The sequence below is a fragment of the Excalfactoria chinensis genome, chromosome 2, assembly GCF_039878825.1.
Source record: "Excalfactoria chinensis isolate bCotChi1 chromosome 2, bCotChi1.hap2, whole genome shotgun sequence".
Classification (NCBI taxonomy): Eukaryota; Metazoa; Chordata; class Aves; order Galliformes; family Phasianidae; genus Excalfactoria; species Excalfactoria chinensis.
Window position 1 is genome coordinate 71,252,876 of NC_092826.1, and position 18,044 is coordinate 71,270,919.

At 35.3% G+C, this 18,044-nt stretch overlaps 1 protein-coding gene across 9 annotated transcripts in view; it reads right to left on the reverse strand.

Annotated features, from left to right (window-relative positions):
- CDH18 (cadherin 18) overlaps positions 1-18,044 on the reverse strand; it is a 458,142-nt gene that overhangs the window by 43,962 nt on the left and 396,136 nt on the right. For all 9 annotated transcript variants that reach the window (XM_072327840.1, XM_072327841.1, XM_072327833.1 and 6 more), the window contains exons 7-8: positions 12,956-13,143; positions 8,105-8,358 (exon numbers count right to left, since the gene is read on the reverse strand). In XM_072327840.1, the coding sequence (XP_072183941.1) occupies positions 8,105-8,358; positions 12,956-13,143 (442 nt within the window). The remainder of the gene's footprint in view (positions 1-8,104; positions 8,359-12,955; positions 13,144-18,044) is intronic.

Here is an 18,044-nt window from a genome sequence, read left to right on the forward strand (position 1 = left end):
ATGTCAATAAAGAGACTTAATAACAAAGACATGCTCAGGTAAACAACTCACAGTAAACTGTTTACTTCGAGATCAGCAACATAAAACACTCTTTAAGAAATTGCATTTAGAAGGATTATGAACACAGGAAACCTATTACTCACAGTTCCCAAAGAGTGTCTGAAGAAAACTAAATATCAAAACTACAGGCACTGAGAAATTCAACATGTATCATCTTTTTCTTCAGGTGGAGTCACTAAATGGAAAGGCTTTACCAGCCTCCTCACTCCTACATCTCACCAACCCCCCAGCTCCTATGACTTCCTATCTCTTTTCCTGGATTTTAGTGAAGCAGAGGTTCAGTGAGGATTTAAAAATAAATAAATAAATAAACCCAAAGTGCTTGCATGAATTAGGAAATAAAGAGAAAGCTATACGCAAGATGGGCCCTAGGCGCTCTTGACATATGTTTGCATTTGAAAGTAGTTGGCTTCTAATAGCACAGAGAATGCCTGAGCATGAAGGTTTTAAAAGATGCTAAAGGAGTTTACTAACTGAACCTTTTAGAAGGGTTTCTGAAGTTAAAGCTCATAAGTATTTTCATAATCTAGCTAAATTATTCAGCTTTGAAATAACATTAAAATCAGTTTAGCAATTGATTAGTAAGTGGTATTGTCTGTTAAAATCCCAGTCTCTCTTTTTCCAGTTTTTGTTTTGTTTTGTTTTGTTTTTATAGTTAAGTCTTGAATTTGACATTTTAAATAGCATTTTGAGCATTTGACTTTTTTTTTTTTTTGTTTGTCTGTTTTGTTTTTGTCATTAAAGAAACCTATAAGACATTCCTTCATTATGCTACTATTATTTATTACTAAATATAACAGGAGCAAAAAAGAACTCCTTCAGAAATTTCTACCCTGTCTTCAAAACTCTTAGTTCTTCCAAAACCACATTTCAGGCAAGTTTGGATTTGCAGTTCATAACATCTCTTTGGGCTTGTATATCAAGATATATCTAATAGTCAGCTCTCAAATAACAACAGAAACTGGTTACAAAGAACTGCTAACAAAAGGTAGTGGGAATACTGGCCAAATTGATCAGTCTTGTCATCTAAATGCTATTAGGAATCAAATACTTTTAAAAGGAAGTCTGTTGGGTCGGTTAAAAAATGTTAGTGAATAATCTCTCAGAAAAAAGATGGCCAGACAGAGAATTTAAAAACAAAACAAACAAATAAATAAACAACAAAAAACTAGGGAAAAAAGTGTGTGAGGAACACCTATACAGTGCACAGGAGGTATATAAGGAAGAAAGGCAAGGCAATTGATTGACTGCAGCTTCCTGCATTTGGCCAGCTGGAGAGCTGCAGGAAACATCCCATAATGGGCCTTAACTCTGGTGCATGCCCTTCATCTTCCATCTTCCATCTCTGTCCTGGCAGCAGCAATGCCAGTGAGCACTGAAGACAAATGAGGTGGTGGGAAGGCAGCCTGTTGCCACACTTGTCTCATACCACACTGCCTCCCTTCCTTGGACAGTCTATTTTCCCATAGTTCAAACAAACTTCTCCAGGAGAGAAAAGCAATTGGGAAGTGTGACACAGTAGTCACACTGCCAAAACAGCAGGTAACCAATTTTCTCCCTGCAGCATGTCTGGTAAAGGAGACATCAGATGTTCCAGAGTTCTGCAGCACCTTCATTTGTGCTTTCCTGTGGTGAAAATGAAATACATTTGAAGAGAACTTGGAGAAGATGATCTCTCTGTTTACCATTTCTTCACTTCTTTCAGATAAGTATAGCATTACTTTGAAGAGAACACTGCTCCTCTCGGAGTTCTTGCAGGATATGCTGTTCCCACTGAGTTAACTCTGGTGCTGGCTGCCAGCTGATCAGTAGTACCTTGACATCTCCTGCCCAACACTCCCAGCTCACCTCTTGCATCGAAATCTGTGCTTGCCAGATGTGACAGAGCCTTCCTTCTCCTCGTCCCAGGAAGGTGAGGTAGCAGGTCCCAGGAGGTGCGGGGGAGCTGCAAATTGCTGCCTCCCTCCCAGCCAAGCCTTTGAGTGGCAGCTGCTGCTTGTTTGCATTTCATGCAGAAGTTGGCTCCCTGCTGCTGCTCCTGTTCCCATTGCCTGAGCACTGCTGGCAAACTGCTCACCTTGGACACTGGAAACCAGGAATGCTGTTCACTTGAAGGATATGAGACATTTCTGTAGTCCCAGCTTTTCTATCTGACAATTTCTGTCTACATGTGCTAAAACTACTGATCATCTTTCCTAGCTAATTCTGCCAGTAAATGTAGGCTAAGAACATCCTACACTCTCAGAGGCATAATTCAGAAGTCAAATCAAGATAAAAGTATTTCTTCTTTTCCTGACTTCATGAATTTCTTCAGAGGATTTCAACTGTCCAACTGTGTTTTTAATGGACATGTTGATGGTAGCACCGTTACATCACAGTTTATTTTTATTCGGAGGGATTAACATTCAGACTCCAATGTTGCCAAGAAATAAAGTGCATTCAGTGTTATATGAAAATCACTTTTTGTTCCCCAAGGTTTACCAGCTAAATAATGGAATTCTACTTACGTATTTTTTTCTGAATCATGCTGAAAAGCAAACCAAATAAAAACAACATCAACAGATTTATATGTATTTATGGGAGGTGAATGGCCCTACCAAAAGACTTCTTCATTACAGAGATTATTCAAATATATATCATCATCATCATAGTATCGTGCGAGTTGGAAGGGACCTTAGAGATCATCGAGTCCAACTCCCAGGTTTCGAGCCCCTTGTGTAGCGAAGCGGCACTTCTACCCCCTGCGCCAACTCCTAAAACCATAGAAGAATTTTAAATATTGTAGGTACTTTGAAGCCAGTAGAAATTATTCTTAAAACAAAGAAACAACAAAAAATGATGTCTTGGAATGAAAAATCAGTCTCTCACAGCCACAGTACAAGGATGTACTGCCAGTATTTCTATCAAAGATTTAAATAAGAGATAGAGGTGTCTCTGGTTGCTGTAAGATGTTGACCACCATCCTGAACTGGATTCTTCCCAGAGAGAACAGCTGTCAGAACAGCTCACCAACTCATGAACAGAGAGGTGGATTTTTTTGTTAGGCAGATTTGTTTTAGGTATGGCAGCAGCGCCATTTCATGGGAAAGTGGAAGCCTGGGATGTGTAGCTTGACAAGAATCAAAAATAAATTGAGGCCTCAGGGAAAAAGTCAGCAACAGATCTCCAACCTCAACACAATAAAGAAAGGTTTTTAAATGATTGCTCCCCATGAAGACAGATAGAGAATCAGAGAAGAAATTGGAGAAGAAAATCTGCTCTGGCTTTAGCTGTTCAAAGAAGGATGTTCTTTTTCTATTCTGATTTACAGTTGTTCTTGAGGAAGAATAATACTAAAGGAATAAAAAAAGCAAATGAGTGAAGAAGGAGGCAAGATGGAGGAGGTCACAGCTCCTCTCTGCTAGCTGCAAGGCATTCACATGCTCTGGAAAGATACTATAGTGTCTCTGTAGGTGTTGATCACAGGGTTATGACAGCATCATGCTTTGAGGGCTTGAGCAAAGAGGTGCCTCCCTTCACAAGCTCAGGGATGGTAAGATCTGGGGAGATGCTTCCCCTTTGGGCTTGAGAGGGAGGCATGATCTCTGTACACAATTACACCAATCACAGCAAACTGCCTTAAGTATAGCTAACAAAGTGTCCTATGCACAGGATATAAAATAGAAAACTGGCCTTATTCAACTTACAGGATATCCAAAAAAACAAGCAAGACACATGAATACAAAAAGATGAAGAGTATCCCTATATTTTCCAGCAGGAGATAGGTTTTATATTGTCTTCCTAGTGACAGTTAAAGGAGTGGCATAGAAAATGATACTGATCACATAGGACAAGAAGAAAATAAATTGGAAAATATAATTTTCATTTTCAGTGTCCCCGGTCCAATCATATGGCTGAGAGGGCATCTCCCTCCACTAAACGTGCCAATATTGTATAATCAAAATTTGTGTAAATGGCTGAATCAGAATTTCATGTTTTATTCTACCTCCAGTAAATATAAACTTCACATCAGAAAAATACAATATAAACAGAATCCTCTGCAACATCTTTATGCCTTTCTTCTACTCTCACCACAAAACGAACAGTCTGACATTCACAAAAAAATAAAAAGACCTTTCCTAACTTTGTATGGACAATTTTTGTTTAATACTTTGTTTTTATTGTTTCATTGTTTCATCATCAGCTGGCTCATTCTGCACTCCCTTGAACTGAAGAAATAGTTTTCAACAAAAAGAAAGCCATGTGTAACTTTATGTAACTTCTTTTTCTTTTTTTTTCTTTTTCCTGCTTATTGCAGTAGTGACAAGTAGAAAGTTAATTTTAGAGTGACATTAGGAAGTCAGTAAGATCACTCCAATTTCCTATAGCTACACAATTTCAGTCCCAGCTAATAAAATTCATTATAACAAGGTAAGATTACAGAGTGGCCAGGGTCTAACATGAAAATGATTTGAATTTCAATGTATTAATATAACAAGACCTAGTATGGTGCTTCTGTAATAGTATGATTTTTTTTTTTCTCTCATACTACACTTACTAGGATGTAATCAATGTTAAAGAAGATACTCAGCACCTTTTAAGATAGTATCAGCCTGGGATAGAGTTAAAATGAGAGAATTTGCCCACGTCATACAATTATTTTCACTGTTAGATCAGAGTTCAATAAAGTTTTGTGGTCTTGAAACCATACCTTTGCTCTTTTCTGACCCATTAACTTGGAAGGGGCTTGGGGAATGGCAGCAATGTTATCTTTCTGAAAAGCACTCCACTGAAAATAGAGCAGATGCAATCAGAAAGCTCCAAGGAATGTTGTGAGCATGCACTGTGGTTCACTATCTAAATATCACCTATAGGAAGATGGCAGGGTTTCAACAGGCACAACTGCAGCCCTAAGGCAGTATCAGCAGCCTAGGGCTGCTCCCATTACACATATGCATCTTGCCAATTAAAAGCTTTTTCACCTCTAATCTCCACAGAATTCTTCTGTGTATGGGTTCAGGAAGAAAAAAAAGATGATATCTAGGTAAGTGTGGAGAGATTTAAAATAAATGATATCTTAAAATAAAACGACAGTAAGTGAATTCAATCTTTATCCATTCTTTCACGCTGTATTGGCAATTTTCAAGACTTGCTTGCACATAAGATATTTTATAAGACATAGCCCTGATTTTGAAAAGCAATAAAATATTTTGATATGGAAGTAGACTACTTGACACAAATGTAAGGAGCCTGTAATCTCTTGAAATAAATTACAATTTAGAATATTTTCTCTTCATTTAGAAGACAAATTTTTAAGCACTTGGTTATTTTCCAAACAACTCACAAATAGTTAAAATTAATATATGATGAAGTTCCTTTATCTGTCTTTCTTGTGTTGTCTATGGCTATGTTTACTTTTGATATTTCAATATAATAATAATCTTGTATTTCAAAATATAGCACTTCAAAAAAGTTTCATTAAGCATGCATTTATATTTATGCCAAAATTAACCATAAAAGAAAAATCCTTTAAAACTGTCAAATTGCCAATCAGACAGTGTCTGAATAAAATAAACCAATAGCAACAGTTTTTTTCTTACAGAGGCTCTTTTGATAGGATTGAAAAACTTAAACAGTGGTACATAGATTGGCACCAAATCAGTGCCCTCTGAGATGACTTGGTTCAGAAGCAATGAACTTGGAACTGTTCATGCATATGGGAAAAAAACATGGTCTTTCAGAATAACTGGGGCTTAGCTGAACAGTGAAGGAGACTCTTGCAAACTGGCACAGGATATAAGGACACTGCACACAGACTTCTGAGAAAAATCACCTCCTAAGGGCCCTCCTTCAGGACCTACCTCTGGCCAAGCACTAATTCAGCCAAGCCACTTTGCCTGGCCCAGGGCTGGTGACACATTACATGTTACGGATACTTGAGCTGCTAAGGTCTGGCAGAACCCCTCTAAATTGTAACTGAGAGCCTGATTCCTTTCAGAAGCAAACAATTCAGTATATTCTGCTAGCATTTGATACCCAATTCAACAGAAATAAATGGAAGGAAATGCACAAAAATAGGCAGAAAACAGGAAAAAAAATAATCAACTGATTTATTTGAATAATATGGATATTTCATATTCTGACCTCAATCATTGGTTACAGATTTCTGTTTGGGAAAAAAAAAGGCCAACACCAAAAGTAAAATATTTGGAAATTCCAGTCCCTCTTCCTACAAATTACTTCCTGTTTCAACAAAGAAAAATCTGTTTCTGCCTTTCCCAGACATTATGCAAACTGCTGCAGCTTTCCTGTCTCCATTATTGTCTTGCAGTTTTCTAGACAAAAAATTCAATGGCCACAGATGGCTGAATTATGGTAGAACTAGTCAAATCTGCACTTGTCCTTTCTACTTCCAATCTACTGCAACTGCTAGACTGGCAGTGTTAGCTGCTGGTTCAGAATTATACTATTAAAAACCACAGGCACTTAGGAGCTGTTTTTAGTGGTATTTTCTAATTTGTGATTTGGACAAAAATAATAGAGTGCTGATTTTTGAAAGGCAATAACTTGCCACTAAGAAATTGTATATATTGATTTTCTGACACTAAACATTTTGAATCTTCAAACAATTCACACAAGAGAACCATAAAAACCTGATTATTTCATTGTTCTGCAAAAACTGTTTCATCCTAACAAAAACTATCGCACATATCCAGCAGATTTCAGCTCAGTCAGGAGTCCAATTAGCTTCTGAAATACTGTTTTCCAAGTATATTCTCATACGATTTCCACAAAGGCTATACCATGTTGTTATAAAAAGGAACAACCCCAAATACATATTCACAAATTTTTTTTTTTTTTCCTGAAACATTTTAAGCCTAGTACCACCTTCAAGACAAATACTCCTGCATTGTTCCACAAGACAATCACATTGTATGTAAGTTTAGAAAGTAACACATCCTGCAAATAGAGTGAGGAAAATACATTATCAGATCCTGCTAAAGGGGAAAACACATAACTAAAACCTTCTTCTAAACCAGTAATGAATTCGAGCCTTAGTTCCAGGGCAGTCAAGGTTAAATCCAGATGCTCTTAAATTTAGAAGAAGCCAGATTATCATCCATATGCATATTTTTGGCATCAATGCTTTTTCAAGCTTGCTGTGGGGGTATTTCCAGTTTGATTTCAGTTCCTTAGTTCAGATCATGACTTATTTCCAACCCAGTTCTGTTGCTTTATGAATTATTTCAACCAGGGCAACAACACAGAATTTTTTCTTTTTCCCTGATGAGACAATTTTTTTTTGTAAGAATGAATTTCATTAAGAGGCTATCAAAGTCTTGCCTTCCAATATGTTACATGTTTCTTTAGTTTTCAAATGATACATCTAATATTGTAAGAGTTTACTTCTCAGCACTTTTACTTGCACCATATCTTGCAATTAGAGATAGCCTGACATATGTTTAGCAATGTCAGTAGGCTGTATTATTCAATGTTTTTCATTATGCTACTAAAAAATATATAAGAAAATAGTGGCTTCCTCTAGAAATACAATTTTGCAGCAATTACATTGTGTGACTGCTTGGAAAGGAGCACCTAATACAGCTCCTGTCTTGCACAAGCACCTGGCACATCAAATGTGGGAGGAGTGCAGAGGACCATCACAGTGTCTGCATGAATGACAGGAAAACCAGCATTATGATCATGAACTGATTTATAACTGGTGGTACAAGATTCACTGGCAGAAGAACAGAGAAGTGCATAATCTTACATGATGTGTTAATATGCATTGGTCTTGCGTAGTGGTTTGCTTGGAGAAGTGCTGCTGACATATGAATTACATGTACATTATTGCTCAGATTGATGGCTAAATGGTGATTTCATGTAACACAACAAAAGGTTGAGTATGCATTATTAAATCAAATCCAGGTAGGCAGACTGTAACACTATGATTCCAACATACTTTTTCCTTGTGTGTACTAAAATAAACTATTTCATATATCCTGGATCTCATTAAACATTCAGCAGGTGAAATTCAACCCAATACAACTTGAACTTACTATACCTCACTAAACTGTTGGCAGTGTCAGGATCTTGTGCCGTTACAGTGCCAACAGCTGTCCCAATCTTTGCATTTTCATAAACTTCCATGACATAGGAAGGCATAGTGAAGAGCGGAGGTTCATCCACATCGCCAACTATGATCTTCAGCATTGTTACATCCTTGAATGGTCCCAAGTGCGAAAAGCGGAAATCAAGATGAGTATTTGCTCCTTCTATATTAAGTGTATAGGATTTCTTTTTTTCATAGTTCAGTGGCTGTTGGCAGAAAAAAAAAAGAAAAAAAGAAAAAAAAAGAGGGTATTTCTCATTACCATTCTGCTCTTCAGTTTAGCCTTGTAACTAATAATATCTTTTCAGTTTAGTTTGGTAGCAAGTTACTGTGAAGGGACAACATTCTGTGGTATTTTGACATTCACTGACATACTCTGTAAGTAGAAGGTTATACACGGAGTAGGATGACTCAGGTTTTCTCTCCAATAGAATTTTGTTCAGGGTACTAATTTTGGGAGAACTCAGGGTTGCAACTGAGCATCAGATTCTTCTTCTGTGATAATGTAGGCTCTGGATTTTATCACTCTTCAAATTTTAGTGATCACTGCTAGATGTTTAAAAAGTATCCACATAAAATTAATTTCATACCTTTATTTAACACGTTTAATCGACAGTGATGGGGATTTAGAATTATTTTGGGCACGTCTTCTCTTAAACCTCCAACTGAAAAGCAACTAATTGCATGAAAACATTCTGTTATAATACAACACAGAAATATAAATATGTAAAGATAGTCTAAACACAAGCATGCATGCTTTCCTAAAGAGAGGCAAATGTATGGCATATACCTATAGTCTAGACTATTTCCTTTTAAATTCTATTCCAGCAGCAGCCTGAAAGCCTACTTCTCAGCCTGTCCTACTATGTACTGCTTCACTGCACATGGATTAAACAGCCATAAATGGAAAGAAAGTCTGCAGCTGTAGACTTGCCTTCTAAATGCCTAATGTCCAAATAAAACCCGACAGAAGCAAATCCCTGTCTGCACCATCCATTGGAAGCACTACTGCCTCTTTAGTCTTACCTTTATTACTAAAATCATTAATTAATTTTATTAAAATTATTAATTAAGGTATTAAAATCAATAGATTCCCACAAGTAATTCTACATCTCTACTAGAAAGAACTTGTTTTGACTCCTGTATCATGCAGTACTTCTTTTTTTAGGAGTAGTATTTCTAGTTAGGTATTTACATGTCAAAATTTTATCTATCTCCCTTCTTTTATATTTCTTTTAATCCTCTGAAATATTTTAGGCTTACTAAGAAAAAAATGATGGCCTTGCAGATCATGAAAATGAATTTATACAGATTCAGTTGCGTGTTGTTAAATAATAAGCTTTATGGACAATATTTTGTTTCAGTGACATTGAAATTACCATTAAAATCAGGAGCGTGACAGTCTTCTGTTTTTGTGCAAAACACTAAGTTGTGCAGCCTTTTACTGCAGATAGAACCAGCCTGAGCTCACCGAATAGGCCATGGCTCTTCCAGTGTTATGTAGTTATGTAATGGGTGTGACTGTGAGGACCACAGTTATTTTGGATTGTTTTCTTTTGTGTCACTAAAATAATTTACTACTTTTCATGGACAGTAAATCACAACCTTACTGTGAGAAGTTACCTTTTCCATATATTGTTTGCTGGTGTTTATTACTAAAATATCTATAAAAATACATTCCCCATTTAGATGCATTAAACATCTTCAGATATTGAACTCAAAAACAGTAATAAATAGCAAAAACTGTATTATGTGACATGTTGAAAAAACTATACATACAATAGTTTATAACCTGAAAGATCAACATCTTTTTAGATTCTGCAGAGCAGGATGTATGTGTAAATGAAGAACTATACTTGTACTATACTGACTGTAGGGACTAAACGGAATGATGAGGACAAGGCTGAAAGGAGAAGAGCCTGAGAGAGCAGCCATAAAACAAGGCACTTTGGACCAAAGCTATTTAAATGTACAAGCATCAAGAACAATCCCTGTTGTAGTTTTTTGAACTTTTATCAGTATCTGTCTGCAATTACATGAAGTTCAGCAACTTTCCAGGAATGAGTTAGACTCAAGAGGCTATAAAGAATGCCAAGTGGTCATTCATCAGTCTCAAGAAAATATGTCATTTCAGGCAGTCACTGAATACACTTCAAAGCTTCACACTGTTAAACTTTAAGGGCACTCCTATGAGTGCATTTAAATGTTGAGGAAAAGTGCCCACATTTGATAATAAATACCTAAAGACTTTACTGGGTTACAACTTTCTTCCTTCAGTCACTTTATAAAGAAGGACAGGTAGTTAATATATACTGCCATGCTGAGCAGAGCAGATAGATACTTTGTACAGACACATATAACCAGTAAATTTCAAACAGTCTCAGAACACAGCATAACAATAATTTGCACACTCACGTAATACTATTTTACTATAGAAATTTAGATCTCAGTAGAAAAATAGATCTCAAAATATTACACAAAGTAAATGTATGTTCTTCTCTTTCATCTCCTGCACCATGTTTTAGCACACATTCCACAAGGTCAACGATCTAACTGGAATCCCCACAGGTAGAAATTCTGGCATGACAAAATTCCATTAAAATCAATATTGTTCTGTGTGGACCTACAGCTTGACTGAACAGAAATCAATGGATGTGTTCAAGCCTTCGATCAATGATAAATTCTTACTTCCTATCACCTTAAAGAGTTGAAAAGTAATACTTAAGCCAAGAATTATGAGGAACTCAATGTGTGATTTGTCAGTGTCTCTATATGTTGTAGATAAAATCTACAGTAAATTGTGTGATGTATAAGAAATATAGCTGGCCAGGATTTATATATATTTCTTTGATTACTCCTCTTTGTGTTGAAGAAAAGCAATTTAATTCTCTTAAAAATAATACTATGAAACATTTTTTGTTTCTCATCTCCCATTCTTGAGTGTACAAATAAAAATATTAAAGGCATGGAGATTTACCATTGTGTGACAAATTGTTTGAGATAAAAAAAAAGAAGAGCTAAAAATACTACTCCTAACAGGTCAATTCATACAGAAATATATCTAGTAAATACAATTTATTTAATCTATACAATTCTCTAATTTTAATTTAGATGACATTCATTTATCTGTATTCTGTTGCTGCTATGAACAGGTCAAATATTAAATCACGATTTGCGCTGCTTTGTAGCATATGCACTCTAAGATTAAACAAGCTCAAAATAGGATGGCAAATTTTACATAGGAGGTTTGGGAAAAAATTATACTGACAGTATTTGGATTAATTTGTACAAGAACATTAATTTCTCTCAAAAAACATGAGGCATAATACAGACTAAAAAGCCTTGTTTTCTCTTATGCAGTTATTCAGTTGAACAATATTAATGTCTTTTATTTAGATGTACAAGAGTATGTTAGATAATCAGAAAAAAATGACATTTCAAGGAGCCTAGGGTTTTAAAACTATAGCCAAACCAAATTTTTCTCTTAATTTTCTTTAATCTTCTTTCCACAACTTCTCCAAAAAGAAATCACATACTGGAGACAGAAGAAGAAGAAAAAACAGAAAAAGAAAACAACAAAAAAAGCAAAAAGTCTACACTCCTGGACAGCGATTTACAGAGGTAAAGAAAAAACAACAACACTACTTTCAACATTTTGAGATATCTTGGAGAAAATATATACACTGTGCTAAGGAATATTATTACCAGTGGTCCTAATTAGTACTAATTGGTTTTACTTGTTCTCTCCTGAGAAGTAAGGAACTTTTTGAGCAAAGAAAGCCAGATTCCACATATTTGAATCACTCACAAGTATTTTTCATTGTATATTTGATAAAATACTCATTAACTGAAATCTGTTTGCAATTTGAATGTACAGAATTTTATTTTGTTGGAATACTGCTTAAAACACTGTATTAAAATCGACATTTATTTTACATTTACAGCTTGTCCAACACTGTGCTAAGAAGTTTGCTCATCTACTGTCTCAATTAATCTGTGCTGTTTATCAACAGAAGGTTGGTTTTGTTTCTTTTTTGTTTGTTTTCCTATATAAATATATATATAAACCCATCTATATAAATACCTGGGACTGCTCCAGTCCAAGTGCAACACCTTGCACTTTGCCTCACTGAACCTCACTATTCTCATAGGCCCACTTCTCCAGCCTGTCCAGGTCCCTCTGGCTTCCCTTCCCTCCAACATATTAACTACACCACTGAAATATATACGGTAACTGTGTGATGGTTAGGCCAGTTAAGTTTTGAGTCTTTTTGATTTACACAATGCACAATACTTGGCACAGTAGATAGTCAGCTAGGAAGAAATACAAGTAGGAAGAAATACAAGTAATAAAGGTATATGAACACTTAAGTATACATTCATTTCCATAGATAAGCTTTCCATATCAAATTCCATGAATTTCTGTACAACTTAAAACCAAATATTCCACATTTCTTCTTTTCTAAGGAAATTTAATGAGTAAAACATCATCAAAGTAAAATTATATTAATAAACAATTCACTTACAAACATTAGTTATGACTACTCAAAACAAACAACCAAACACAACCCCATGAAAGACATAAATGCTTCTGTCCTTGAATTTTTTTTTTTCTCCCTGCTTTCTCTGAAAAGGCTTAAGGGATTCTAGAGAGCAGCATGGATAAGTTTACACGGTTGAAGTTAGTTGTTTAACAGGGTGACATAGTAAAAAAAAAAAAAAATTAATTAGAGCACCTGATTATTTGGCATCCGTCATTGCATTTTTAATGACACACACTGGGAACTTTCAATGTCTGCTTACCTTCTTCAGGGAAATAATTCCTTCCCGCGTTTCTTTGTCAGTGGATATGGAAAACACCCCAGCACCATCACCATTTATAATTGTGTACTTCATGTCAGCATTTGAGCCAGTGTCTGCATCATTTGCCTTGATTTTGCCAACTGCTGATCCAACCTGAGCCGATTCAGGAACATACAGCTGATAATGTTCTGAGTGGAAAAACAAACAAACAACCAAACAAACAATAAACAGCTTGAACACATTTTAGCCAAACTAGAGAACTGTTATGTGCTTAATGCATGTCTATGAAAATGGGGTAATACTTTATAAAGAAGGCTGACAAATAAACCTCTGAATATATTTAGGTTCCCTAAAGAACCCAAATGGAAACTGTATCTTCCATAGGATACTTCAGCTCAAAATCCAAATGAACTAATTCAGGATTTGCTTTTTGGCTTTTTTACAGCTCTTTTTGCTGGTCATCATGTATCGTAGAAATGAACTCTGAAGTTTACTTCTAGGATTTTTACAGCATTTTTTAAGGTTTATCTTCTCTGTAATTAAAATATATTAATCTTCATCAATTTTCCATGAAAGGCATAAGCACAGGAACAGTTTTCATCTCGAAAAACTTTGTATGGTGTATTAACAATTTATTTCCCTGAAATTTTATCAGCTGTCTTACTACCTTTGAATCAACACATATTTTTTTCCACAGAAAAATGTAATAAATTCTTAATACCTTACCATTATTGCTTACCAGTATTGCCCCTTTGCACACAATTTTCCCTTGATATCCAAAGTAAAGGAAAATGAACATAATGGGTACATAAATGAAATAGCAAATAGTGACTATAAAAGGCATCCAAAACAACTTTTAGTGTTTTTATGTCAGGTAAGTCAATGGAAAATAAATTTTTTGGATGATAATTTTCTTACCCGCCAGTATCATTTTGGCTTAAGTTTTATGACAGGTACAAAGTTCCCAGTGGGACACAAAGGTTGTACAAGGAGAAAAAAAATTCATAAACAGGCACAATGCAATTATGTAAAACTCAATTTCCATCTGAAACTAGGCCAGTGAGATGGCTTAAAGACATTTTCTACAATAATATTAGTGTTGTAACACAGCAGGGATGCTGAAACCATAGGCTTTCAATAGAAGGTATGAACATACAATAAACCCCTCCAAAGATGTCTCATTTATGACCCTATCAACCATCTGCAGAGTCTACATCACACGTCAACCTCCAGCACAGAAAAAAACTGGCAAAAAGTTAATTTCTCCTGAAACTCTAGAAATTCTACTATCTTTTTAAAGCATTCTACAGCAGTGAATGCAATAGTGAAACACTGACGCGCAAGATAAGAATATTCTAAATAACAAAGCTAACACACTGTTACCATTTACTGGGTTTAAACAATCTAGTATGACTGCAGATGTACCTCAATTAGCATGCAGAAAGGCAAGTTCTAAAGTGAATTCAGAGATTCTGTGATCCTATGATTACATGTGCATTATGGCAGAAAAAGACATTGACCACTGAATTGAAGAAACCTACAAATCTACATAAGTTTCGACTGTAAAGGGAATGCATGTCATTGCTAAAATAACTTAAGGCACTAGTTAGAAAACAGATGATCTTATTAAAAATTTCTCTAATTTATTGCTCAACGGTTCTTAAACCTTATGGTAGACAATTGCTTTTGTACCACTGGTCTATAAGAATTAAAAAATAATACTAGTAATACACATAAACAGTGAGAAAAAGATAGACAAGTATACAAAATAATAATCCAAAGAGAAAGAGAGGTTTACTAGGAAATTAAAATACAGGTTACAAATGAAATGAAATGAAATGAAATGAAATGAACTAAAATAAAGTAAGTGTCAAGGGAAGAAAGAAATGCCCAGTAAAATAAGTGAAAAGGTAAAACTTACCATGCAAACCAGAAAATGGCAACTGATGCAATGAGACAATTTCTGCTCAGTCGTTGATTCAATTAAAATGCACAGTAGATTCTCTGATATGCATACAAAAGCCATTCTCACTAATTTTGATGTAAATGCACGGCATTGAATTCTACTGCAGTTTCATGCATACAGATGATGTCAAGTGACATTTTCACATTGCTAGTTGCTTTATTTGGTTCATAAAATTGTAGTGATGAGATTCATTTTGGAATTTACTTATTGTTAAAAAAACAAACAAACAACAACAACAAAAAAACAACTAAGAAATGCTGTCTTTTGACACTTTATCTCTGACTAATGCACTCCAAAAAAGACAAGAACGAGGCCATAAAGAAAGTGTTACATAATCAAGACACTTCAGCAACTGGAAGTGTTATATCCCATATGATAGGGTGAACTAATTAGAGACTTCCAAATAGTTAAGCTAGTTCAAACATATCCACACGACACTACACTTTGCTTTATAATCACACCCCAAGTGTCAGCCATCTGCTTCTGAAAATCATGTTACTGATACCAGCTTCAAACATTCTGAAATTCTGAGCCCTCAAGCAAAATAAGTATCTGGAATCACTCAGTTACCTATCAGTATTTGTAGAATTGAAATGTTTTGGAAAAAAAAATATATATATATACTATTAAAACAGTTGAAAATTAAAACTGCTGCATTAAGAGGTCAGAAATGAGAAATCAACCATTGCTTTACATAGAGATCTTGAAAGTACGTCACACTGAAGTGAGCCACTTGATAATTACAAGCAATATTATCTAAATTCAATATGGAAAGGGTTAGGATTCAGGAATGTGAATGTTAGATAAAAAAATAAATAAATTTACACCAGAGGTGGAAATCAGAAATGTTCTTTCTAAGCACTAAATAACTGTAAGCTGCAAATGGATAGTACAGGAATGAATCAGTGGCATAACAGAACATTTCCTCAGGCATGAACTACATCCTGATAGGACATTCACCACAAAAGGTTTGTGGGATGAGTATGCTGTGAATTCATGATTCAGTACCACAATCTATGAGTCTGTGCCATTTCCTAAAATCTAACTGGGCACTAAAAGTGCTGAGGATCAGTTACTGTTCTCTATCAAAACTGTTTCATAAAACCTGCCGGTGTTGAACAGATTGTTCCCACACTCCCAGCATCAGAGGCTTCCAGCAGCTTCTATAAAGAAGGAATTTCAAAGAGTCTTTAGGATGTTCTATGTTGCTTTAAGTGGTGGTTTGGTGGCTTACAGATCATAATTCTGAAGAGTCTGATTTGGTTTTTAGTTTTAATGTTAGTGTTCACTCAGATGCATTCACATGGCTCATGAAATTAATGCTATTTTCCTTTTACTGTAAAGAATAGTCATACGAGAACATAAGGCTTTAATCAATGCTAATTGAAACACTGTTCAAATACACGTAAGAGATCTTCATCTTTCTTTCAATAAACTATATGGCTTATCTGTCATTACAGTGCAGAAACAACTTAAAGATTTGTAGAACAATTTACTTCCCATTTCAGTTAGCCTTCAGGCAAACTATAATGCTGTGTTTTACCCTCAGAAAAACAATTTCTTTGTCTGAATCTCTTCAAAAAAGAAATATGACAGTATACACAGCAACTCAACAAGCAGATTATTCACTGCATTTATTAATCTATTTTTATTGATAAATTTGAATTACTTTTCTAGCTTGTAATGTTCTCTGGAACAGTAAGAATTGCTTTCCTTAGTAAAGGAAGGGAGGACAAACATAATAGGCTGACAGAAAAAGAAGTAAATATTTGGCCAGATGCTATTTGTTTATCCAAAGTAATAAGGTTTATTGTTTGTTGGTAGTGGTAGTTCTTTTTTTATTCCTGGTATCAGCACGGCCTGGACTGTACTCTCGTTTGAGTTTAGATTCATGAAGAACATTAAAATTAAGGTAGCTCTGAAGAGCATCCCTTAAAATTGCTCAGTCCTACTTCCATTTCTCCACTCAGTAAACAAATAAGAACTCGCTTAACTCTCCAAACCATTACTGCCTCAAGCATCAGAAACCATATGGGATGAAAATGATTTCAGACTACTTCAAAATGTTTTTGTTTGATTTTGATATGTATGAGAATTGTACACAGAAATTCTCATATATGATACCTAAGAAGCGAAATAAAAAGCACTGCTACATTCCATATACTACAGTTAGAAGTAAAGTTGTGGCATGTAGTTGACATTAAAGCTCACTATACTTAACATATATTTTCCATAAATATTTAACCAGATTTGATGTAAACATACTTTTACCTTTCCTAGATTCCTTTTATATTTGAAGTCTATAAAAACGTGTTATCAAGTTTCATGAATTCTTGTTAAATGAGAATTTATTAAAACAATTAACTGAAATAGTTCTCTGGCTTTAAGATTGTGGGAGAAGCAAAATACTTGTTAGCACCACAACTATGCCATGTGAATATAATGCAAATATAACCTATATCCAATTTTAATAGCAAATCCTAAGTTGTACATTCCCCATGAACTGTGTTGCCAGAATTTTACAGTAACCTGAAATATAGTCCTAACAGCATTCTTATCTAAAGAAAATCTTGCTACCTTCCTTTCATTCTGCAAATAACTAAAAATCTAACTTATGTATATGCCATTATGCTTAAAAAGTCCACACTGAATTACTGTTCACATTTTATTCATAAGCAAGAGGGAGGTTGTGCCAGTAACTCATGTGGGAGGTCTAGCTGGGAAGCCATCATTGGCAGCACTGCCCTACCCCAGGATTTCAGCCCACTACAAGGACTAGTTCAGCTCCTGCCTCTAATGCTTTGATCTGCTTGAAAACACAGACATCAATAAGGCAGCTAAGTTTATATATTGAATCATACAAAGTATGGGTTATGCAGAACAGCTCACCTCTGGTTTTGAGCGAAAAGAGAGACAGGTCTATGTTTTACATGACCAAGATTTATTTCTAGATTTATTTATTTTTATTTTTAACAAAGTTCACCTGTTATTTAAGATTCTAATCAAGTATTTGACCTAGTGTCTGGCAACCCTGCCTGTGGAAGAGGGGTTAGAACTTGATGATCCTTAAGGTCTCTTCCAGCCCAAGCCATTTTGTGATGGGCCACAAAGATGGTGAAGGGC